This window comes from Panthera uncia, chromosome A2 (assembly GCF_023721935.1).
Source record: "Panthera uncia isolate 11264 chromosome A2, Puncia_PCG_1.0, whole genome shotgun sequence".
Lineage (NCBI taxonomy): Eukaryota > Metazoa > Chordata > Mammalia > Carnivora > Felidae > Panthera > Panthera uncia.
In genome coordinates this window covers 77960154-77986067 of record NC_064816.1, presented here as the reverse complement: position 1 = coordinate 77986067, position 25914 = coordinate 77960154, and the positions used below count along the sequence as shown (strand labels likewise).

General features: G+C 37.7%; 1 protein-coding gene across 2 annotated transcripts in view; it reads right to left on the bottom strand.

The window, feature by feature from the left end:
* FBXL13 (F-box and leucine rich repeat protein 13) overlaps positions 1 to 25914 on the bottom strand; it is a 210268-nt gene that overhangs the window by 121359 nt on the left and 62995 nt on the right. For both annotated transcript variants that reach the window (XM_049642850.1, XM_049642851.1), the window contains 2 exons: positions 3915 to 4010; positions 1374 to 1506 (listed from right to left, as the gene is read on the bottom strand). In XM_049642850.1, the coding sequence (XP_049498807.1) occupies positions 1374 to 1506; positions 3915 to 4010 (229 nt within the window). The remainder of the gene's footprint in view (positions 1 to 1373; positions 1507 to 3914; positions 4011 to 25914) is intronic.

Genomic DNA, 25914 nt, shown 5'->3' with positions numbered 1-25914 from the left:
GGGCCTTCAGGACATAATTAGGGTAGAGCTTTCATGAATAGGATTAGTGCCTTTATACAAGGAACCCCAGAGATCTCTCTCTCTCTCCTTCTCTCTGCCATGTGAGGACACAAAAAGATGACAACCATCTATGACCTAGAAGAGGGCCTCTCTAGACCTGATCTTGGACATCCAGCTTCCAGACTGTGGGAAATAAGTTTCTGGTGTCTACGAGACTTTATTATGACAGCTCAAACTGACTAAGGCAATTAAATACACATGTCACAGTGAAAGTACAAAGCAGCTGGGAGAAAATTGGAAATAACCTCAATATCCATCAAGAGGAAGAAAGTTAAATTATGCTACATCCACAGTATGGAAAATGAGTTTAACGATTTAAAAATAATTTAGTAGTTCTATATAGACTGACATGGAAAGATTTTCAGGATATAAAAGAAAATATAAAACAATATGATCCATTTCATATTAAAATTTTTAATTGTGTATTTTTAATCACATATATGTAAATGTATTTTAGAAAAACAGAAAACTAGGGGTGCCTAGGTGGTTCAGTTGGTTAAGCACCCAACTTCAGCTCAGGATATGATCTTGTGGTTTGTGGGTCCACATTGGGCTCTGTGCTTGCAGCTGGGAGCCTGGAGCCTGCTTCAGATTCTGTGCCCCGTCTCTCTCTGCCCCTCCCCCACTTGTGCTCTGTCTCTCTCAAAAATAAAATAAAAACATTTTAAACAATTTAAAAAAAGAACAGAAAACTAATACCATTGAATACCTTTGAGTAAGTTAATGGGTTTGAGGGAGATACAGGAAGGTTTTTTGCTTTTTACTGTCTATTGTTAGAATTTTTAAATTGATAATATATTCTTATATTGTATTTTTTTTTAGTAGATGAATTGAAGATACATAGATAGACAAATGCTAGACCAAAAAAAAGTGGTCAGTAAGAATGGACAAAGGACCAGAGCACCTGGGTCGCTCAGTCAGTTAAGTGTCTGACTCTTGGTTTCAGTTCAGGTCATGATTTCATTATTTTGTGAGTTCGAGCCCCATGTTGGGCTCTTGTGCTGGCAGCATGGAGCCTGCTTGAGATTCTCTCTCTCCCTCTCTCTCTCTCTCTGCTCCTACCCTGCTCACATTGCCTCCATCTCTCTCAAAATAAATAAACTTAAAAAAATAAGAATGGACAAAGGACCAACTCCCAGATCATACAATCCATTAAGAGTTGACTATATTATAAGCATTTTAAATGTTTTTAATTGGCATTCTTATGGCCTAAGACCATAACTGAAGTGTACATTTTATTTTATATTTTTCTTTATATTTGTTTAATTAAAAAACATAAAAGCAAGACAAAGAGTTGTAATGAACATACTCACTGACAGATCTCAAGGTTTTCAAGCGGAGAATACAACCACGAAAATTCAAACGCAGCACGTTTAGACGCCACCTTTGCAAAGTAGACACTATATATTTATCTGTGATGATGTTTTTTACTGTGGAAAAATCAATCTAAAAAGGATAAACAAAAGACGTTAAGAAGTGAGAAATATCTTTTGCATGTAAAAATTTTTAATATTTTTAAAGCACCAAGCAACATTTCTTCACCACATCTCTCATTTTTTCATTTCTTTGTTTTCATGGTCATTCTGGAGTTTAATTACAAACACATTTTTTTTGTTCATGGTCATTCCCAGGTTTAATTGCAAACAGATTCCAAATGTCCAGTCCAGGTCGACAGCTGGGAGGACAAGAGTCTCACATCTACCCCACAACAGAGTTGATTGTCTTGGAGTGACCTGGATAGCCCCCCATCACCCCAGGTGAGCCCCAAGCCTGCTTCAGTGTCAATGAACTCATCCTGGGTTCATTATTAATGTATGCCTGCTTCTTTATTCATGAGCACAGACTATGTGTTAAGTTCTTGACTATGGAAAAGACAATTCAGAGCGAGAGATTTATAGTGGCCTTTTCATAACTCATAATTTGGAGGAGGGAGGTCTGGAGAGAAGGAAAGAGGACTGACTGTACCTGGCTGATTGCATGTAAAATTGAAGAGCACAGAGGTTTATGTGAGTGCTGAGTGATGAGGGCTGGTTGACAATAACATTGATATCATAGTATTAATAATGTCTTTCAGCTACAAGATTAAGTTTATGAACTTCCAATTTCTCACTGCCTTCTGAACACAGCTATTCTTTGTGCTAAAATGTTTGTTTTAGCTGTGCCACATTTGAGCACTCCAAAATGAAGGCAAAACTAATAGAAGATGAAGGCAAACGTAGAATTGCAGAAAGAGAAATGTGCTGAACATAAAGCCTTCCTACCCAGGCTTTGTTCTTCACTGACATGTGCTCAGATTTTCTCTGACTTAACCTATTGAGAAGTGCTAGTTTTTTCTGCCAGGGCAGAAATGCTAGCTTTTTCTGCCAGGCTTCTGCAGGATTTGTCCTGATCTTAATGTCATATATATTCTTTCTCTTTCCAATCATTTGGATTCTTTTTTTTTTTCTTTCCTAATTCTTTACAGGTTTTCCAAAGAAAAAAGTAACATTCCCCAATCTGTCACATAAGAAAGAGATTTATTACTTTAAACCATTGATTCTCAAAGTATGGTCCTGGGACCAACAGCATCAGCATCACCCTTGAACTTGGAAATACTAATTCTCAAGCCCCACCCCAGACCTACTGAGTTAGAGACTCTGGGTTGGCAACCAGCAATCTGTTTTAACAATCCCTTCAGATAATTCTGATGCATTCTGAAGTTTGAGCATCACTGCCTTAAACTAAAAATAAACCTAAGGCAGGAATATTAAATTTGGTAGCTAAGATGGATTAGCCGAGACAGAAGCACATTTTCTTCTTGCCATTGTTGCACAAGGTGAGAGTGGAAGCCAAGTGAAGCCAAGAATGGAATGTCAAGAGGTTGACTTGATTTATGAGTGGTACCTGTCAGCCCCTCTTAGTTTCTTCGTTTAAGGTTTAGAATTTATGTGGAATGGTTCCAGCCACCTATTCATAGGTCGGTCTGAGCACATGATGTTATAAGTCTTCTGATCACTAGCAGTTAAGGAGGGGTGGTAAAGTCATCTACTAACTGGACATTAGGTGACAGGGAAGATGTTGCCACCATAACACTAGTTGACAGCATAAATTATTACAGAGATTAAAGTATCATCCAAGGAAAAGAAAGAAGTCAGCAGGGGCAATTTATGCTTATTTTTTGTTGTTGGCTGAGACCCCTCCCCGGTGTCTCATTGGAATAAGAAACACAAGCATGTTCTAGGTTACAAGAATAGTATAAAAATAGTACAATGACAAAGATAGTATAGAGGTACCTGCCTAGAAGTCTATATTAGAAAACGCCTGAGTGTATATGTGTCTGTGTGCATGCAAACACACTAAGAATATCAAACAAGTTTTGTTTACATGTCGTATATTTTAGCCCTATTTCTTGTTAGTTTTTTTTCCACTTTACTCTATATTTTGTGCTATTTTGTTATGTTTTTTAAACCAATAATAGGGGCTGATATTTATTGAGTGCTGCCTACATGCCAGGCTTTATAGGAAGCACTTCACTTGCATTTCCTCAACTTATCTCTGCAGCATCCTGAGTGAGGCAATGTTAAGTCTAATGCAGATCTAACGGAGCTTTGTTTCAATTTAAAAATAATATTTGATTTATATCTACCATTCAAATTAGAAAATACTTATAGTCTATCTCTTAAAATAACATTATTATCTTTCTGTCTTTTCCTTTGGACTTGTGCCTGGGCAGAAGAGAAACAAATGCACCTACTGTTTGTGGCCCTGTGGGGGGAGCAGGGGAAAAAGTAGTCCCTAGTACAGTTGGCTTTTGTGGGGATCAGTTCTCCTTTAAGAACTAGGATCAAGTCATAGTTCAGGTAGTGTCTACTTACACCATTCCACAACGAGCTTGCTTGTGTCATCAACATCCAGGAGTGACAAACGTGACTACATATTATTTTATCTTTTAAGCTGAGGTAGAAGAAAATCTAAACACAAAGAAGAGAAATACACAATTTTGAAAACTGTGTGAATTTGGATATAACTCTTCCACTTACCTTTTGTTGCTGTTGTTAATCATGATAATATAATTCATATTGTAGTAGCAGGGGTTTAAGTGCTGGAATTTTATCTGATGATAGGAATTTTATCTAAAGCACTGGAACTTATCTGATGATGCCTTTGATATAATGTGATCTTTACAATTGATAGTCACAGAAGGATAGGGAAGAAGATATGCAGATTTATTTTCTGAATGACAGTGGCTTTCTGCTACAAAATGAGTGATTTTTCTAAATAGATGGTACGTAGAAGATGGTACGTAGAAGACATTCAATGATTGCTTGCTGAACTCAACTGGATTCTTTTTAAAGTTAAAGAATTCCTAGGAAGGGCACCCGAGTGGATCCAGGGTGGCTCAGTCGGTTAAGCGGCAGACTTTGGCTCAGGTCATGACCTCATGGTTAGTGAGTTTGAGACCCACGCTGGGCTCTGTGCTGACAGCTCAGAGCCTGGAGCGGGCTTCAGATTCTGTGTCTCCCTCTCTCTCTCTGCCCCTCCCTTGCTCATGCTCTGTCTCTCCCTCTCTCTCAAAAATAAATTTTAAAAAAGATTAAAAAAAAAAAAGAATCCTAGGAAAGATCAATAAACCCATCTTGCCTTCTATTTCTGGAATAACAGTAGACTAGAAAATCTGCAAGTCCTCTTGACACAAAATATAAGTAAATGATAAAACCTTTTAAAAAATATTTCTTTAAATATTTTTTTAAATGCCAGCTTCATTCAGCTATAACTGACATATAAAATTCAAGATATTTTAAGTACACATTGTGGTGATTTGAGGTACATATACATAGTGAAAGGATCCCCCTCCCGCAGACAGTTAATTAACATATCCATCACCTCACATATTTATCTTTTTTCTTTTTGATGATAACATTTAAGTTTTACTCTCTTAGCAAATTTCAATTATACAACACAGTGTTATCAATTAAAATCACCATGTTTTATGTCAGATCCTCAGACCTTATACATCTTATAGCTGAAAGTTGTAGCCTCTGACAACCACTTTTCTACTCTCTAAAACAAACATTTTTTTTTAACATACCTGGGTTTTTAAGAAAGTAAAGAAAATATCCAGGCCCAAAGTCTTTGTAAACCCAGACTCATAAGAAGGTGTTCAGTATAGTTGCTCTACATAAGGGAGCAGTGGAGATGGTTGCTGCTTTGCATAATAAATAGATTCAGATTTTACTGGTCATGCAGGGACAGAAAAAGTTACCAAGCTTGTACAAAGCTGGGAGTCCTAACTGAGTCAGAGAGATTAAGAGGAACAGACAGAGTCAGAAAAGAGGAAAAAGAGAGAGAAATCCAGCATTATTAAACAGACAGGATTAAACAACAACAACAACTACCTATTTGGTGAGGAAAAAACTAAGGTACCTAGCCTGGGATTAAAAACAAACAAACAAACAAACAAAACCCAGAGATTTTAAAACCAAATACTAGATATATGGATTGGAATTTTATTATTTGTGGGGTCCAGTTTATTACCTTTGTAATTGGATTTGATACATTAACATACAAAGAGCCGCGAACTTGGTGGTAACTCTGGGATATTTGGCAGAAATAAATACCATTTCTATGAAGAGACACATCTTCAAACCATGCCTTTTAGGATTCCTACAGATTAATCCCCCCCAAAGATGAGCTTTCAATAGAAATTACAAAACGTATGAGGGAAAAAAATGGAGTTTGCCTACAATAGACCCTTCACAAAAGAACTTCCAAAGGACAATGGAATCAGAAGAAAGGAGTGAGATGGAAATAGTAATGATGGGCAAAGAAACTAAGTATGAAAATAAAACCATTAACCTTAAAAAGCATGTAATGGTCATGACTAATATGGGATACAAAAACAAGGTGGAATAAAAACACTAGATAGTACTAATATTCTAAGATTGAAGAGAGAGTAACCAGAGTTTAAGTGTTTTAAATTGTAGTGATTATGAGAAAGAAAGTATGGGTCATAATTTACTTTAGGCTTTATTAAGGTAAATTCACATGTTAAAAATATTTCAGAGAAACCACTGATATAGTAGAAATAGAATGCATATCTTTTAAAGCATGAAAATGCGAAAAAGGGGATAGATTTTTTAAATTAAAAAAAAAAGGCAGGAAAGGAGAAACGAAGCATACAAAAAAGAGGATAATAGTATAGTAGTAGAAGAGAAATATTAATCCAGTTATATCTAGTAACAATAAATTTTTAAAAATCCATTAGTTAGAAAACAAATATTATTCCTAATGATATTGTTGCTTAAATGTTTTCCCTCTGATACTACCAGAGCTATAAACTTTCATCATTTTGTGTTCATCTTGTTCAGAGTTGTATTTTAGATAGATTTTTTTAATATTAGATAATATTTATTCCCATTGTAATGAAGAGAAAACTGAGGGTGAAAGACTGTAAGGACCCCTCTATATGACATGTAGACTGATGTGACAGAGCAGGAATTCAGGTCTATTTTTTTTAATTAATTTGTTTTTTTGATTGAAGTATAGTTGGCACACAATGATACATTAGTTTCAGGTGTTCAATGGCAATTTGACAACTCTATACATTATGCTGTGCTCACCACAAGTGTAGCTACCATCTGTCACCATGTACGCTATTACAATACCATTGACTATATTTTCTATTCCGTACCTTTCATTCCTGTCACTTACTCATTCCGTAACTGGAAGCCGATACTTCCCACTCCCCTTCATCCATTTTGCCCATTCTCCCATGCCCTCCCCTCTGTCAACCATCAGTGTTCTGTATTTATGAGCAAGTTTCTGCCTTTTGTTTGTTTTGTTGTTTAGATTCTACATTTAAGTGAAATTATATGGTAGTTGTCTTTCTCTGTATTACTTCTTTCTCTTAGCATAATACCCTCTAGGTCAATCTACGTTGTCCCACATGGCAAGATCTCATTCTTTTTTATGGCCAAATAATATTCCATTGTTTATATATACCACATCTTCTTTATCCCTTCATCTATCAGTAACATGTAGGTTGCTTCCATATCTTGGCTATTGTAAATAATACTGCAGTAAGTATAGGGGTTCATATATATTTTTGAATTAGTTTTTTGTTGGTAAATACCCAGTAGTGAAATTACTAGATCATTTGGTATTTCTATTTTTAATTTTTGAGGAGCCTCCATACTGTTTTCCACAGTGGCTGCATCAATTTACATTCCTACCAATAGTATGTTCCTTTTCCTTCACATATTTACCAACATTTGTTATTTCTTGTCTTTTTGATTTTAGCAATTCTGACTGGTATAGATGATATATCATTGCAGTTTTGTATTTCCCTTATGATTAGTGATGTGGAACATCTTTGCATGTGTCTCTTGGCCATCTGGATGTCTCCTTTGGAAAAAAATATTTGGGTCCTCTGCCCATTTTTAAATTGGATTATCCTTTTTTGTTGTTGTATTTGGATACTAACCTATTATTGGATATATCATTTGCAAATATCTTCTCCCATTCAGTAAATTGCCTTGTCGTATTATTGATGGTTTCCTTTGCTGTGCAAAAGCTTTTTTATTTTAGTGTAGTCCCAGTAGTTTATTTTTGCTTTTATTTCTCTTGGCTGAGGAGAACTATCCCTAATATGTTGCTAGGACTGATGTCCAAGAAATGACTGCTATGTTTTCTTCTAGAAGATTTATGGTTTCAGGTATCATATCTAGGCCTTTAATCCATTTTGAATTTATTTTTGTGTATGCTTTAAGAAAGTAATCCAGTTTCATTATTTTGCATGTGGCTGTCCAGTTTTCCCAGAGCCATTTATTCAAGAAACTGTGTTCTCCCTATAGTATTTTCTGCTTCCTTTGTTGTAGATTAATTGGCTGTATAAGCACGGATTTATTTCTGGGCTTTCTTTTGTGTTCTATTGATACAGGTGTCTGTTTTAGTGACAGTACCATACTGTTTTGATTATTATAGATCTGTCATATATCTTAAAATCTGGAGTTGTGGTACTTCCAGCTTTATTCTTCTTTCTCAAGATTGCCTTGGCTATTTGGGGTCTTTGGTAGTCCTATACAAATTTGAGGTTATTTGTTTTAGTTTTGTGAAAAGTATTGTTGATATTTTCATAGAGATTGAATTGAATCTGTAGATTGCTTTGAGTAGTGTGGACACTTCAACAATATTACTCCTTCTATTCTATGAGCATGGTATGTCTTTCCATTTGTTTGTGTCATCTTTAATTTCTTTCATCAGTGTTTTATAGCTTTTGGAGTACAGGTCTTTCACCTCTTTGGTTAAGTTTATTCCTAGGTAATATATTCTCTTTGGTGCAATGGTAAATGGAATTGTTTGCTTAGTTTTTTTTCTGCTACTTTGTTATCAGTATATAGAAATATAACAGGTTTCTGTGTATTAATTTTGTACCCTGCAACTTATTCGTTTATTACTTCTAACAGTTTCTTGGTGGAGTCTTTAGGGTTTTCTATGTATAGTATCATGTCATCTGCAAATAGTGACAGTTTAGCTTCTTCCTTACCAATTTGTATGGCTTTTATTTCTTTTTCTTGTCTGATTGCTATGACTATGACTTCCAGTACTATGTTGAATAAATTGGTAAGAGTGGATATCTTTGTCTTTTTCCTAATTTTAGAGGAAAAGCTCTCAGTTTTTCACCATTGAGTATGATGTTAGCTATGAGTTTGTTATATATGGCCTTTGTTATGTTGAGGTAGTTTCCCTCTAAACCCACTTTGTTGACTTTTTATCATGAACAGGTGTTGAATTTTGTCAAATGCTTTTTCTACATCTATTCAGATGATCATATGATTTTTTCTTTCATTTTGTTGATGTGGTATACACATTCATTGATATCAAATATTAAACCATCCTTATTTATTCCCCAGAATAAATCCTATTTGATTGTGTTGAATATCCTTTTAGTATGTTGTTGAATTTGGTTTGCTAATATATTGAGGGGTTTTTTTTTTTTGGATCTATGTTCTTCAAGAATATTGGCCTGTAGTTTTCTTTTCTCTCTTTTTTTTTTTCTTTGATTTTATATCAGAGTAATGCTGGCCTTGTGGAATGTATTGAAAGCTTTCCTTCACCTTCTATTTTTGGAATAGTTTGAGAATAGATATTATCTCTTCTTTAAATGTTTGGTAGGATTCACATAGGAAGACATCTGGTCCTGGACTTGTGTTTGTTGGGAGTTTCTTTGTTACCAGATTCAATTTTGTTACCAGTAATTGGTCTGTTCAAATTCTCTATTTCTTTGTTACCAGATTCAATTTTGTTACCAGTAATTGGTCTGTTCAAATCCTCTATTTCTTCCTGATTCAGTTTTAGAAGATTGTATATTTCCAGAAATTTACCCATTTCTTCTAAGCTGTCTAATTTGTTGGCATGTAATTTTTTTTGTAGTAATCTCTTAAAGTATTTCTGTGTTGTCAGCTACTACTTTTCCTCTTTCATTTCTGATTTTATTTATTTCACTTCTCTCTTTTTTTTCTTGATGAGTCTGGCTAGCAGTTTATCAATTTTGTTTATCTTTTCAAAGAATGAGCTCTTGGTTTCATTCATCTTTTCTATTGTTTTTTAGTCTCTGTTTTATTTATTTCTGTTCTGATCTTTATTATTTCCTTCCTTCCACTAACTTTGTGCTTTGTTCTTTTTCTAGTTTCTTTAGATATAAAGTTTGATTGTTTATTTGAGATTTTTCTTGTACATCTATACATTTCCCTCTTGGAACTGCTTTCTCCACATCCCAAAGATTTTGGACCATTGTGTTTTCATTTTCATTTGTTTCCATGTGTTTTTTTAATTTCTTCTTTGATTTCTTTATTGACCTATTGATTGTTTAATAGCATGTTGTTTATTCCCATGTATTTATGTATTTTCCAATTTTTCTTCTTGTAAGTGATTTCTAGTTTCATACTTTTGTGTTGGAAAATATGCATGGTATGATTTCAATCTTCTTAAATTTACTAAGACTTATTTTGTGGCCTAAGACATGATCTATCCTGGAGAAAGTTCTATGTGCACTTGAAAACAATGTGTATTCTGCTGTTTTTGACAGAATGTGCTGTAGATATCTGTTAAGTTCATCTAGTCTAATGTGTCATTCAAAAACACTATTTTAGTATTGATTTTCTCCCTGGATGATTTATCCATTGATATAAGTGGTGTGTTAAAGTCCCCTATTATTATTGTGTTACCATCAATTTCCTCCTTTATGTCAGTTAATATTCACTTTATGTATTTAGGTGCTTTAATGTTGGGTGCATAGATATTTACAATTGTTATATCCTCTTGTTGGATTGATTTATTTCAGGAGGATTTTTAAAGCTTGTCTGACAAAGAGAGTCACAATATCATAAATGAAGGAAATAATTCAAACTATGCACTAAAGATTTATAACAATTCTAAATGTGTAAGCCTCCAATAACATAACCACCAAGATACAAGGAGAAATTGACAAATCCACAGTCATGATAAAAAGTTATATGAAAGATCTCAATTACTGATAAATCAATGTGAGGAAATAAATCTTCCCTGAATTTCTCAATGCTTCTATAAAAACCTTTAACCTCTGGAGGCACAGAAATCTGTATGATATAAAGGTGATGTTTTGCCTTCACTTCCTCTATGTTTTTCTTTCCATATACCATGGGGATTAGATCTATAACCATTTGTCCACTTGTCTAGTTTATTTCTCTGATCCAAAAGGTAGTAGCTCTTCTCTTGTTTCCCCAAGAAGGTCAAATGATTATAGTTTGGCCTCCTCCTTTAGATCAAGCTTCCAAGATGCCAGGAAGATCCCTAGTAATTTACATATAAAGGAGATATGTGTCCCAGGCAGCACCTTGAAGATATCTCTAGGTTATAAAAGCTAGAGACACTGGGGCTTATCCAGCCCTTGGAGAGACATATTTATAAGAGGTCCTGTCTCCCTGTTTTACTTACAAGGACCTATGTGATTATACTGAACCCACCCAGATACTCAAGGATAACTCACCATTTCCAGTCTTAACCACATCCACAAAGATTCTTTTTGTCATAAAGATAACATATTCACAGATTCTGAGGATTAGGACACGGATATCTTTGTGGGCTATTATTCTGCCTACCATACTATGTAAGGAAATCATAAACACTGAATTTAAGAGAGCAGTAACTTCTGAGCAAGGGAAGACAATGCAGTGAGGCTTTAATTGTATTTGTTAAACTTTATTTCTTAAACTGTATAGTGATTACACAAGTGCTCATTATATTTCTTTGCATACCTAAAATATTTTAATAACCTCATTTTTTAATAAAATACATGGAATTAATTTCACTAAATTCTTTCACGGTGAAAGACTAGTACACTGAACACTACAAAACATTACTAAAAGAAATTAAAGAAGACCTAACTAAATGGAAAGACATCCCATATTCATAGACTAGAAGACATAATACAAATAACATATAACAACAAATGGAATTAAATCAGAATTTGAAGTCTGCCCATGAACAAATAAACACCAAAGTATTTTATGAGAGTATTCTATCAAATATCCAAGGAATATGTAATGCTTACTAAAGAATATTAAAATATCATACAACCCAAAGTGATCTGTAGATTCAATGCAACCCTATGAAAACGCCAATCGTTCTTTTTTTCAGAAATGGAAAAACTAATATTCAGATTCATATGGAATTGCTAAGGGCCCCAAATAGCTAAACAGTTTTCAAAAAGAAAAATAACGTTGGAGGACCCACACTTCACAATTTTAAAACTTACCACAAAACTACAATAATCAAAATAGCATGGTACTGGAATAAGGATAGGCACAAAGACAAATGTAAGCAAATTGAGGATCCAGAAGTAAACCTATACATCTATGGCCAATTGATTTTTGACAAGGATGCCAAGATCATTCAATGGGGCAAGGACAGTCTCTTCAACAAATGATGCTGGGACAAGTGGATATACAAATACAAAACAATGAATTTAGATACTTATCTCATACCATATGTTAAGTAAACTCAAAATGGATCTACAACCTCAATATAAGAGCTAAAAACTATAAAACTCTTAGAAGAAAACATAGGGGTAAATCTTTATAACCTTGGGTTTGGCAAAGGATTCTTAGATATGACACAAAAAACTGGGGTGCCTGGGTGACTCAGTCAGCTAAGCATCCAACACTTGGTTTCAGCTCAGAGTTCCATCTCACTGTTTGTGAGTTTGAGCCCCACATGGAGTTCTGTGCTGACAGTGTGGAGCCTGCTTAGGATTCTCTCTCTCCCTCTCTCTCTGCCCCTCCCCTGCTCGTGTTTTCTCTCTCTCAAAACAAATAAACTTAAAAAAAATTTTTTTTAAAGATATGACACCAAAAGTGTGATCAATGTAGGAAAAAATAAATTATATTTCATCAAAATTTAATACCTTTGTGCATCAAAGGACTTTATCAAGAAAGCAAAAACTTTACCTTTTGTCTGTATGTACCACAAAGGAAAAAATATGCCATCAATTAAGTCAATTATTGAAATGGTCAGGAAGCATTGGAAAGGTACTATGGTAGATCAGGTGGACTGAAAACTATACTTACACAATTTTATACATGTACTACACTTGTACTGTTTTTTAAGAGAGAAGAAGCATCATGACAGGGCCTATGCCCAGAGGTACAAGCAACCTAGAAAAGAGAGGTAGTAGCACAGAATGGCAGTAGAAGCAGAGGACCAAATTTCTGAGAGTATAAGGGATGTGAGAACAGATGACTTGTGCAAGAGTTGTATAAGAACAACTTCAAAGAGGGACGAAGATGGGAAGTAAAGCCCGAAGGACAGCAAACTGTATAGAACTCATGAATACATGAGGTCAATAAAGGGAGCACCTCTAAGTACCCCCAAGATGCAGGCAGTGGACACAAGAGCACAGCTGCTCAGAGTGCGGACTGAGACTTTATTCACTGGGCCTTTATTCCTGAGTCACCACCACTCCTTGGAAGGTTACTGTCTTAGTTTCCTCAGGCTGCTGTAACAAATTAGCACAAACTGGGTGGCTTAAAAAAACAGAAATGTATTCTGTCATAGTTCTGGAGGCTGGAAGTGTGACATCAGTGTCAGCAGAGCCATGCTCCCTTTGGAGTCTCAAGGGGAGGATCTTTCCTTGCCTTTCCCTAGCTTCTGGTGGTTACCAGCATTCTTTGGCTTATAGTTACATCACCCCAATCTTTGCCTCTGTCATCACGTGGGCTTTCCTCTTATGTGAATCTGTGTTTCTGAATCTCCTTCTCCTTTCTCTTTTAAAAAAAAAATTTTTTTTAACGTTTATTTATTTTTGAGACAGAGACAGAGCATGAACAGGGGAGGGGCAGAGAGAGAGGGAGACACAGAATCTGAAACAGGCTCCAGGCTCTGAGCTGTCAGCACAGAGCCCGACACGGGGCTCAAACTCACGGACCGTGAGATCATGACCTGAGCCGAAGTCGGATGCTTAACCGACTGAGCCACCCACGTGCCCCTCCTTCTCCTTTCTCTTATGAAGATGTCAGTCATTAGATTTAGGACCCATTCTAATCCAGTGTGACCTCATCATAGCTAATTACATCCAATTCCAAATAAGATTATATTCTGAGTTTCTGGTTGGACATGAATTTTGAGGGGATGCTACTCAACCCAGTACAGTTACCTAACTCCTCTGAGTCTGTTTCTTCATCTGCAAAATGAAGTTCTTTGTTGAGGTAGTCTCTCAAGTTCTATTCAATACTGAAAATTTTGTGTTACTTTTATGATTTGTGGCCAGATAGTCAAAACTAGCCTCCTAATTGTATTGTCATTGTGTAATCTTTAATGTCACATTTAAAAGGTTTATTTTTTCCCATCATGTGATTAAATTATTTTCAGCTATGAATTTTAACAGTATATTATATATAATCAAAAGAAAGTCTACACCTAATTGGATTGTACCCATCATCTATATGCAAATCCTTGCATAAGTGGAGACGCACTTTCATCTGAAAGGCATACCTACATTCTTATATTGTAGAGAAGAAAGGAGCTATTTGAAGAAGACCACATAATTCCTTTCCAAAATGTAGGGAGTCATTAATTTATTCATAAGTGCATTTAATACTCATTCTTGAGCACTTACTCTATGATAATCGTACTCACTAATTCCATGGAACTTTTCCCAGAAATATTTATAAGGCAGGTGTTCCACATCTCAGTGAAGAATAATCTTTTGCAAAGAATTTAAGTGCAATTACCATGAACCTATACTCTCTCCTAAGGAGTCATGTCATTGTTACATAATGTATATTGAGAGTTTAAAAACCTTCATATGTATTTGCACTTGGAAAACTAGAACCTAATTCCACAGGGAGCGTGGGCTGTCGCCAACACGGAAACCTGGGAAGAACATCAGGGCAAGTGCGTGTGGATTCCTAATTCAATTCCATACATAATTACATGGTTATTCTATGCAAGACATTCTAACAAAAAAAAAAAAACGGTAATAGGTGATACAAAAGAAAAGGGGACCTTTTAAGAAAACTGTATACCACTGAAACTGCACATAATTATGAAGTATGAGGCTACTCAATCACCCTATTCAATATGTATCAGTTTCCACTGTTTCCACAGTTGCCATTGTGCCAGGGGGAATTTGGATCTTTAGGAGAAGAAAGAACATCTAGTAGACTGGGAACAAATAGTGAAGTGAGCAAGAGGAATGAAAGCCCACATCACAAGAGAAATGGAGGCATGTAGTAAAGAGGATAAAAAAGGAGAGAAGAACTTTCACCCCTAATAGGGAGAGAACAAAACAAAAAGAATTCACAAATGCAAGGAAGCCTGCTGCTGCCCCTAAGGGGTTGAAACAGGTCCTGATAGTATCTGATCCCAGCTAAGGAATATAAAGGCAGCTACAAGAAAAGTCATCCTAAAACAGTGTGGAGGTTCCTCAAAAAATTAAAAATAGACCTACCCTATGACCCAGCAGTAGCACTGCTAGGAATTTACCCAAGGGATACAGGAGTACTGATGCATAGGGGCACTTGTACCCCAATGTTTATAGCAGCACTCTCAACAATAGCCAAATTATGGAAAGAGCCTAAATGTCCATCAACTGATGAATGGATAAAGAAATTGTGGTTTATATACACAATGGAGTACTACGTGGCAATGAGAAAGAACGAAATATGGCCCTTTGTAGCAACGTGGATGGAACTGGAGAGTGTGATGCTAAGTGAAATAAGCCATACAGAGAAAGACAGATACCATATGGTTTCACTCTTATGTGGATCCTGAGAAACTTAACAGAAACCCATGGGGTAGGGGAAGGAAAAAAAAAAAGAGGTTAGAGTGGAAGAGAGCCAAAGCACAAGAGACTGTTAAAAACTGAGAACAAACTGAGGGTTGATGGAGGGTGGGAGGGAGGGGAGGGTGGGTGATGGGTATTGAGGAGGGCACCTTTTGGGATGAGCGCTGGGTGTTGTATGGAAACCAACTTGACAATAAACTTCATATATTGAAAAAAAAAAAAGAAGAGTCATCCTGGAGTCTGAGACTTTTCACACTTCCTGCCCACTTCTCACTCCTCCTGATTCATATGGGAATCGCTGATCCCCTTGGAAGAGACCAGGGATGGCTCTTGGGGTGGGGTGACCATGACATATTGACCACACACTGAAGCACCAAGAGCACATTTTCATTTTGACCTCAAATGATAGAACTAGGATCCCTGGAAGGAAATCAACAGCAAACAGTTTTCAGCTTTATGTAAGCAAAGACCTCTAGGCTAGTCCCTGGCTTGCACAAAGACTCCATGACTTTAAGATTTTGTCGTTCTCTGCTCTCCAAAACAAGTTCCAAAGGAAAAGAATTTACAGTGTTTGTTGTGAGCACTAAATATATTCTATAAGCCCCTGGTGTTAGATTGATTGGTATCAGCACATGTGTTCCACGCAAGAGCAGGGGGAATGATTAAGGGAGAGCTAAAATGGAGAGGACTGACTAGGAAGGGTGCCAGTTCACAGACTATGATAGAACATCGGGTGTATTACTGAGGGGACACAGACTTGGGGTGGAGAAGCCTGTTGGAAGAGATGAACTTCTTCTAACACAAAAATTCCAAGATTTTGTAATTCATTTCCTCTAAGACAAGCCAGCCAGCTCTCAAAAAAAAAGAAAGAAAGAAAAGAAAAGAAAGAAAGAAAAAGAAAGAAAAGAAAGAAAGAAAGAAAGAAAGAAAGAAAGAAAGAACTTTGTGAGGACTAAATCTGTTCCCCAGTAAGACCAATACATAGTACGTATTTGTTAGATTGCCTGGATGGTAATGCATTTCATGTGGGAGTCTTGCTGTAAGAATAGTGGAAACCAAACAAAAATAAATCCAGACACTATTGGCACAGGAGGAAAAACAGTTACAGTATGAATCTTCTAAATTAGACACAGTTTGTACATCACATAATTATTTGACAGTGTGCACCATCAAATAACAGCAATATCTTCTTAGCAACTGGATAGCACTTAGTTTACAAAATGCCTTTACGCACATACTAGCCACATCATTCTGCAAGGACTCTGTTAGTGAGTTGTGTAACTGAGAGACCATACCTTAAAGTTGGAGAAATGGAAAAGATCCTTTCTTCTTAGTGGAAAATAAGATATAATAAAAAATAAAAGTTCAGTTTTGGTCCACTAAACGTAATGTGTACCAAAGCCTATATCACAACCTTCAGGTAGGTCTGGTCTTCTGGCTAGGAACAAAAAAGAATGATGGAAGAGTAGGAGAACATGGATCCCTTCCTCCTTCTAAAGCCATAAGTAGGGCTAACAAAGTAGGCATCTACATGGAACGTGGGTAATAGCCTCTCCTAGAGGAGGGATTCCACTTAGGAGGGCGCTCCAGGGCTGATGTCCATCCATACTCCATTGAAAGAGGCAGGCATCCAAGTGAGGCAGAAGAGAGGGGTTTGGGCTGGGCAGGGCAGAAGGGGCATGATGTGGAATGTGGGAACCCCAAGAGTAGAGTGTGAGAAGACCAGTTTGGCACTGGGGTTGGAACCCAAGTGCATGGGAAAGTGGTCTAGTCAATGAGTGGTGACCCCAGGGGAGATAAAGCAGGTGGTCACACTAGGCGGCAGAGGTTGAATTTGGTAGTATAAGAAGCTCATCTGCTCATGAGATAAGGGGGTGGCCTGTGTGGAATGTCAAAAATTAAAAGCGCTTAAGGGGGTTATTTGCATGGGAAAGGAGGCCATGCTAATGGGAGGTTAGTATACACAGGGAGGAGATACATATATCAAATAAGTAAAAATATTAGCAAACTGGGAGCTAGGTTCTCACTCTAGGACAAGGATGTTACAAGTAGGGAAAGGAATAAAACTATAATTTTGTAATGTTATATTGGAACTGGGATATCAGTAGGAAATTGTGGGTTTCAGTGTATACAACTGGATAGATAGATGAGGCCAAGAGTGGGAAAACCCTCCTTCGAAGCTCATGGAGATTGAATTCTTGAACCAAACAAGGTTCTGTTTGCAAGAAAGAGGAGAGGGATTGACTTAAGTAAGTAGCCAACATCCTGCCAGTCACTGCCCAATAGATCATCAGAGTAGGGAGAAAACACTTTGGGCTCCAGGATGCTTTCACCAATACTTTGACTTCCTGGGTGTTACCCACTAACCTGTAGTAACCTATGGTGACCCTCTAGACTAAGAGTCAGTAAACTTTTTCTGAAAAGAACCAAACAGTAAATATTTTAGACTTTGTGGATCTCGGGGCAAGGTTATAAACTCTTTGAGCAACTGTTCACCAAAAGTTAATGGTGGGGTTTTTTGTTGTTTTTTTTTTGTTTTGGGTTTTTTGGTTTGTTTTTTTTTTTTACATTTTATATTTGAAAATATAAAAAACTATTCTTAGTTCAAGGTCAATACAAAAACAGCCTCCCCTCAGGCCATAGTTTGCCAACCCTGCTGTGGACCACACCCATCCCCAGAATGCCTGTGGTGGGCCCAGCTTGGTGGCTTTCCAGATTCTTATTCAGCTAGATCTATGGCACCTGCAAGAATCCTTGGGGCAAGCCAAACTCTTAACCTTACTCACTTCTTGTCATCCCTGTCCTGAGGGCACCCTCTGTCCTAAAACATTCATTTCATCTGAACAAATAGAGCCACATTTAGGGACAAAAAATGAAAACCTCCAAAAGATCTTTTTGGCAACACTGCATTTGCATCAAAAGGGCCAGTTTTCACAATTCCCAGACGTTAAAAGTAGAGTTCTGGGGGTACCTGGGTGCCTCAGTCGATCAAATGTCCAGCTCTTGATATTGGTTCAGGTCATGAACTCTCGGTTTGTGAGTTTGAGCCCTGCATCGAGCTCCACGCTGGCAGTGCAGAGCCTGCTTGGGATTCTGTCTCTCCCTCTCTCTGTCCTTCCCCCACTCGCTCTCTCTCTGTCTCTCTCAAAAATAAATAAACACTAAAAAAAAAAAGTAGAGTTCCGTTAGAATGCAAATGTATGTAAACATTCACTAGTAATTTAGGTCACTGTAGGCATTTTGGACATAAGTGTTTTTAAATGTCAGAGTAAGCCTCTTGGGTCCATTCCAGCATTGACTGTATACCAGTGGGAGGGTTTAGTATTGGTTTGGTACTGCTTTAGTCATGTTTAGTATTGGTAGGCCTATTCACAAACATTATAGCTTGTATCAACTCTATCCGCATTATACAAATCAGGAAGAGCAGAGAGATTAAATTACATGCCGTAGATTACACAGTGTCTCAGTCAGCTTGGGCTGCTACAACAAAATACCATAGACTGGGTGACTTAAACAACAGATATTTATTTGTCACAGTTCTGAAGACAAGGAAGTCCAAGATCAAGGTACTGACAGGTTCTTAGTAAGGGCTCTCTTCCTGGCTCTCCACAGCTGCCTTCTTTCTGTGTCCTCACATGGCTGATACAGGAAGCTCTGGTGTCTCTTCCTCTTCTTCCAAGGGCAGTAATTCCACTATGGGGACCCAACCCTCATGACTTCATCTAAACCTAATTACCTCCCCAAGGCCCCAATTCCTAAAACTATCTCATTGAGAGCTAATGCGTCAACATATTTTTAAAAAATTTTTTTAAGTTTATTTATTTTGAGAGCAAGAAAGTGCACATGTGTGGGGGAGGGGCAGAGAGGGAGAGAGACAGAATCCCAAGTAGGCCCCTCGCTGCCAGCACAGAGCCGGACATGGGACTCGAACTCACAAACCACAAGATCATAACCTGAGCAGAGATCAAGAGTCGGATGCTTAACTGACTGAGCCAAGCAGGTGCCCCCGTGCTTCAACATATTAATTTGGTAGGGGTACAAACACTGAGCCCATAACACACAGTTATCCAGAGCTGGAATTCATACTCTGGTTTTCTATATACAGGATTCATTTCCCTACACAATTTCTATAATTCACACCATTCTAGAATAGCAGATTGTTGCTGCCTAACTGCCATCCAGCCAAGAATAGAATGAATTTATTTATTGGTAAAACACCTTTCAGCATAAAATTCAATCTTCACCATATAAACTGTATTTTGAACATTTTCCCAAAGGCACATAATTATTGGACATTTTCCAATCATAAACTACTTGACAGTATGTAATGATGATTTTCTTAATTTTGCTGACAAATTCTCCTAAGAGATACTCATGTCAAAATTCTGCAAACACCCATCTGTTTGAAGACAAAATTTGTTCAAAAGTAAACCTCAGTTGTATAATGAAGTCATTCACTTCACCCAAAATAAAACTGAAACTTTGACCAGTACAAGGTCAAGTTTTTTGTTCCTTGTTTAAACTAACCATTCCTTTTTGCACAGCATCTAATGTCAAAAAAATATAACAACACTTTCACTTCTAAATACTTAGAGGAAAATTTAACCACATCCCATTAGAAATAGAACTCCCAAGAGTAAAACACTTAACAATCAAACAATCTGCTTCCATGGCTAAATTGCATGTTCTGTTTAACTTACTCTTTAAAATTTTTAAATAATAATACAACACCTGAACTATTCTTAGCAACTATCTTTTTCTGCTTACCCAAAGTAGGACATTTTATAAAAGGGTTTTTTTTTTGGGGGGGGGGGGGGGGTTCTGAAGTTTATTTATTTATTTTGAGAGAGAGAAAGAGGGAAAGGAAGGAAGGGGCAGAAAGAGAAGGAGAGAGAGAATCCTATGCAGGCTCCATGCTGTCAGCACAGAGCCTGACACGGGGACTCAAACGCACAAACTGTGAGATCAAAATCAAGAGTCGGCTGCTAACCAACTGAGCCACCCAGATGCCCCACAAAGTTATTTTTTTAACTCAGTATTTATGATGCATAAATGGTAGATATTCTAAAAATTCTTTTCATGTATATAGATCTTAAGAGAAAAATACTAAATTAATATCTAAGTTTTTCACTCTGTATTTTTCTTCTTTGTTCCCCCAATTTAAACTTATTGTCAAAAAAGATATATGATCTCTAGAAGATGGTATTCTAAAAACAATTCTACTGTGTTTCCCAAATGCCATTACAAGTCAGAATACTATTTTGGATTAATTAATAAGTTCCATTTAGGTCTGAGCCATGGTGGTTATAGTCCAGCATACAAGCATTGGATCCCAGGGACATATAAACCAATTCTTTCTATAAATGTTCCTTAAATTATTAAAAAATACTTTGTAGGAAAAAATGATTGCACAGCCAAATAAGTGTGGGAAAATCTGATCAAAATGAAATAAAACATTATGAAGCATTTAAGCATTTAAAGAAAGAAAGAAATTTATAGCAAGTATATATCCATTAAATCAATTTCACAAGTATTACCCTTTTAGAAACTAGTCACAAACTTTTCTTTAGGACCTTCTTTTATCCTCAGAAAGACAATGACATTAACCATTTACTGTGGACCTTGTTATGTTTTTTGTTTGTTTTGGCTTTTTTAATGAAAATTCTTTATCTTCCAGCTTCCAGGGTGCCAATTACCCATACTAGTCCCTCCCCCCTCCCTGACTCCTGGTTCTCTGCTCCCTCCATTTGTCCCTATATTAGTCTAGAGAAAAAGAACCAATAGGAGATATATCAATTCAGATATATTGATATATTTTTATGACAGATGGTTCAGTTTAAGATTTTTCAGCATTACAATGGTCAAAAGCCATACGCATTCAGTAGAAACTATACTCAAATTTTGAATTTGGGCTTTTTCCCCAGGCCAGCAGTATGCAGGATGATCCTGGATGCAAGCCAACAACTCCTAGTCAGCCATATAATCACAAGGGTAAACAACTAATACACTTATTCTGTACCCATACAACCATTCTGTTTTTCACTTTCAATACAGAATTCAATACATTGCATGATATATTTAAAACTTTATTACAAAATGGGGCCTTGTGGGGGCACCTGGGTGGCTCAGTCTGCTAACCGTCTCACTCTTGATCTCAGCTCAGGTCATAGTCTCACAGTTCATGAGATTGAGCCCCACATCTGGCTCTGTGCTGACAAAGTGGAACCTGCTTGAGATTCTCTCTGTCCCTCTCTCTCTGCCCCTCCCCGGCTTGTTCTCACTTTCTCTCTCTCAAAATAAATAAATTAACTAACTAAAATAAACTAAAATAGGCTTTGTTTTGGATGGTTTTGACCAACTGTGGGCTAATGTGAGTGTTCTGAGGATGTTTAAGGTAGGCTAGGCTAAGCTGTGCTGTTCTGTAGGTTAGGTGTATTAAATGCATTTTTGACTTATGATATTTTCAAATTATGATGGGTTTATTGGGACATAGCCCTATCATAAGCTGAGGAAGATCTGTGTGTGTGTGTGTGGTGTATTTTTAAAAAAAATTTTTAAATGTTTATTTTTGAGAGAGAGAGAGAGACAGAGCACAGGATGAGAAGAGCAGAGACAGACAGAGACAGACAGAGACATAGAATCCAAAGCAGGCTCCAGGCTCCAGGCTCCGAGCTGTCAGCACAGAGCCCACGTGGGTCTCAAACTCATGAACTGTGAGATCATGACCTGAGCTGAAGTTAGTCGCTTAACCGACTGAGCCACCCAGGTGCCCCTGTGTGGTATATTTTACTATAAGAAATTGACTCCCACAATTATGGAGACTGAGAAATCCAAGGTCTGCAGTAAGCAAGCTGGAGTCCCAAGAGAGCCAGTGGTGTAGATCTTGTGTGAGTCTGAGGACCTGAGAACCAGGAAAGGCAATGAATGGTATAAATTCCAGTGCTAGTCTGAGTCAATTGCAGGAGAAGACTGATGCCCCAGCTCAAAGGCAGTCAAATATAGAGATAATTCTTTCTTACTCGGTTTTTTATTCTAGTCAGTCCTTCAGTGGATTAGATGATGCCTGAGCCCACTAGGGGTGGGGGATATCTGCTTTACTCAGTCTACTAACTCAAAAGTTAATCTCATTCAGAAACATCCTCACAGACATACACCAGAAATAATGTCTTACCAAGTATCAGGGCACGCCATGGCCTGTTCAAGGTGACATAAAATTAACCATAACTGTCCCCAGTTGGCTTCCCTGCCTTTTCTCACATCATGGGTATTCCCCAAGACTCACCTTTTGACACCAGCAAATTAAAAAAAAATTATCTCCCTCAAAGAGTTCATTCATTCTGGGGGCTTATGTGACGTTTTATTGATTACAACTATCTAAACAAAAATTTTAATGCTGTAAGATGGGAAAGAAGGTTGTAATGGAGGAAGAAAAGGAATTTTTATTTATTGTGCATTTCTCCTGTGCTGGGCATTTCATTTTAAGTCTTACAAGAATCCCATTACATGTCCAGTATTATCCTGGTTTAAAGAGGGAGGCACTTAACTCCACACCATTTTTCAGTTCTACCTGGATTTAATTATAAGATGCCCAATTAAATTTGAATTTTCTATAAACAATGAATACATTTTTAGTGTAAGTATGTACCACATAGGACAAACTTATACTAAAAAAAGAAAAGAGAACTTTATCTGAAATTCAAATTTAACTAAGCCCCTTGTAGTTTTATTTGCTAATTCTGGAAACCCTCACCTGAACTGGGGTTCTTCATTGCTTGCACTGGCTCCCCCTCTCCCTTAGCCCTGCATACAGACCCTCAGTGCCTGCCTGACCACTTGTCCTTGATCACCAGCCCATCACCAGTGTCACCACATGCCGACAACTTCTATACCCTCGTCACTGTGTTCTGTCCACCTACAGGAATCTCACCAGGTTGGAATCCTTCCATGCTCACCACCTGAGCTGACTGTGGCCCTTTGGTCAAATCCCCTGAAGACTATTTCTTACACTAAGCAACTATGAAACAGTTTGCCCCTCACTCCACCCAGGAATTACACCACCTTGGCTCCTGATGGAGTTTCCCACCAGCATACAAATCACTCCCACCTTCCATATAATACAAGGTCTCATGGGAAGGAGGAAAATGTAGATAGATTAACTGACAAAAAGCAGACCTACAGAGGCGTGTCACAACTCAGAGCAGCAGAATGAGCCCAAGAAAGGGGTGTAGATAGGATTTGTGTTCAACATTTTTTTGAATGTGGATAAAGCTGTAAATATCATGTTTATCAAATCAGTAAATTCCACAAGACTGGACGACATAGCTAACTCTCTGACTTTTGGAATCAGAACCAAAATCAACAAGATCAACTTGAACAAGAATAACAGGAACTGCTGTGTCTAGATTGAGAATAGCAGTGACATAAGGTTGAATTGCTGGCCAGCAGTTCAGATAAAGAAGACCTCAGCATCTTGGTTCAACACAAGTTCAAGGATGGATATTATGTAGTAGAGGGAAAAAAATAAGCCATAGATTCAAACAAATCTTTTTTCAGTTCCTGATTTCACTACTGAATTCCTGCAACCCAAGTGTCTCTCTCCTCATTGTAAAACAGGTGCAATACCAAACTCACTAAATTGAGAGGATTGACAAGATAACATACATTAAGCGTGTCATAGCACTTGGAAGATAATCTATTGAAATATTAATTTTTGTTTTGCCAGAAGAAATGGGAAGGCAGGTGTGTGTGCTAATATTTGAGCCCTTTAATGGCATTTATATGGCAGGGCCAAAAGCAGAAGTTGCCAACCACCAGAAGCCAAATAAGCCCCACAAGACACCTAGCCTCAGAGGAATTGGATTTAATCAGTGAAAAGAATTGCCAGTTGAGTGAGTACGTTCCTGAGACTTAGAGGAAGAATTGGGGCACAAAGCAGACACCTGTGCTACATTCTCATGCAGATGCTATTAAGAGGTGACAGGGCCACTAGAAGGCCACCACATCTGACCACTAAGAAACCTGCACTGAGCACCGCGGTAAAGATCACTGTGCCCAGGCTTGGCTCAGAAACTTTGCAGCCTCCTGCCTTTAAGGGACTGAGTTAATTCAGGCAGGAAGCACAAGTATGGTGGCCAGTGTGGGCTCGAGTCTAGTACTCTTCTTGGGCACGTGGGCTGTAAGAGACCTCTAAGATTCTTGTGCAGCTAAGGAGCAGGGGCCAGGTGGGGGGTGGAGGGGAGTGGTTAGGGTTAAGTTTCATGATTGAGATTGATTTTACTGGCTGCCAAATGAGTGGGGACAGGTAGCAAATTGACCTGATGTAGGAGAATAAATAAATATGGTGTTTATTTTCATCCAAAGATGAGAGAGTATGATATGAAAAAGTGGGACCAAAGATGCACCACAGACACGTCCACTTCAAGGAAGGTAATACTTGCACTGGATGCTGTGCAAATTGAGTCACATTTTCAATATTTTTTCCAACTCTAGGCACTATTAAGTGATTGGAGGAGGAAGTCATTGCACAGGAAAAGCAGGCAGGTGTCAAGATTAGGTAGTGGCAATAGAAGATAAATTAGAGAATTCAGGGGAAACCAAATAGATAAGCCATATTGTGGGGAAATGAGAAAGACAAAACGAAAAGGCACAGGCAGCAATGTGGTGATTTACATTATTTTAAGGACAAGAGTGACAGTAGCCAGGAACACAGTGGGAATCGGCTCCCATGAGGTTAAGGGTCTGAGAACAGTGTATTCTCCACTCCCAATTGTTTTGCCAAAGGACCCCAGGAGCAAACAGCATTATGAGGCTATCCACAAGCTACAAAGGAAACCATAAATGGCGCAGAGCCTTGAATGATCTGGGTGTCTCCATCTGGGAGACAGAGCTTTCCATGTAGAAGGATTAGCTTGAACCTAGGTGCTCAAGACACATTTTGGGCTGCTGCTTCTCCTACTGATTCTTATTTGACTCAGGGTTAAGTAATAAATCATGTGAGTGAATATTCAATGTCTTGTGTAGGTTTCTCTTACATTGCTACTTGAAGGAAAGCCTCAGGACTGGGATAAGGAGGAAGGTGAGTATAAGGGTATGAAGTGATATAGGCAACCTATACCTGGGGAGATCCCCTGCCCTTCAAAGTGGGAGAACACAGGCCCACTCTATGAGGAACAGACTGAAAGAGAGTTCTCAAAAGATGGCAACCAAGAAAGTCTCAGAAGTGGGGATGGCAGGGCTGAGACTAGAAACAGTCATAGAAGAATAAGTGATTGTCTGAACTGGAAATTTGTAACCATAAAAGGACTACAAAAATAAAATTATAGTGGTGTTTAAACAATTGGCAAATTTGGTCTTATTCCTTGTGGATGCAGAAATTTCTGTCCTAGGGACAGAAGGTACTGGTGAAGCTACTGTCTCTGATGGGAGGAACAACTTTCTGATCATTCAATCCTTCTCCAAATGGAACAGAATAACCTCAAAGTCAACAGCCTCCCTAACACAGAAAGCGTTAAGCCAGAGGCAAGATAAATATTACTGTTAATGGAGATGTTTCA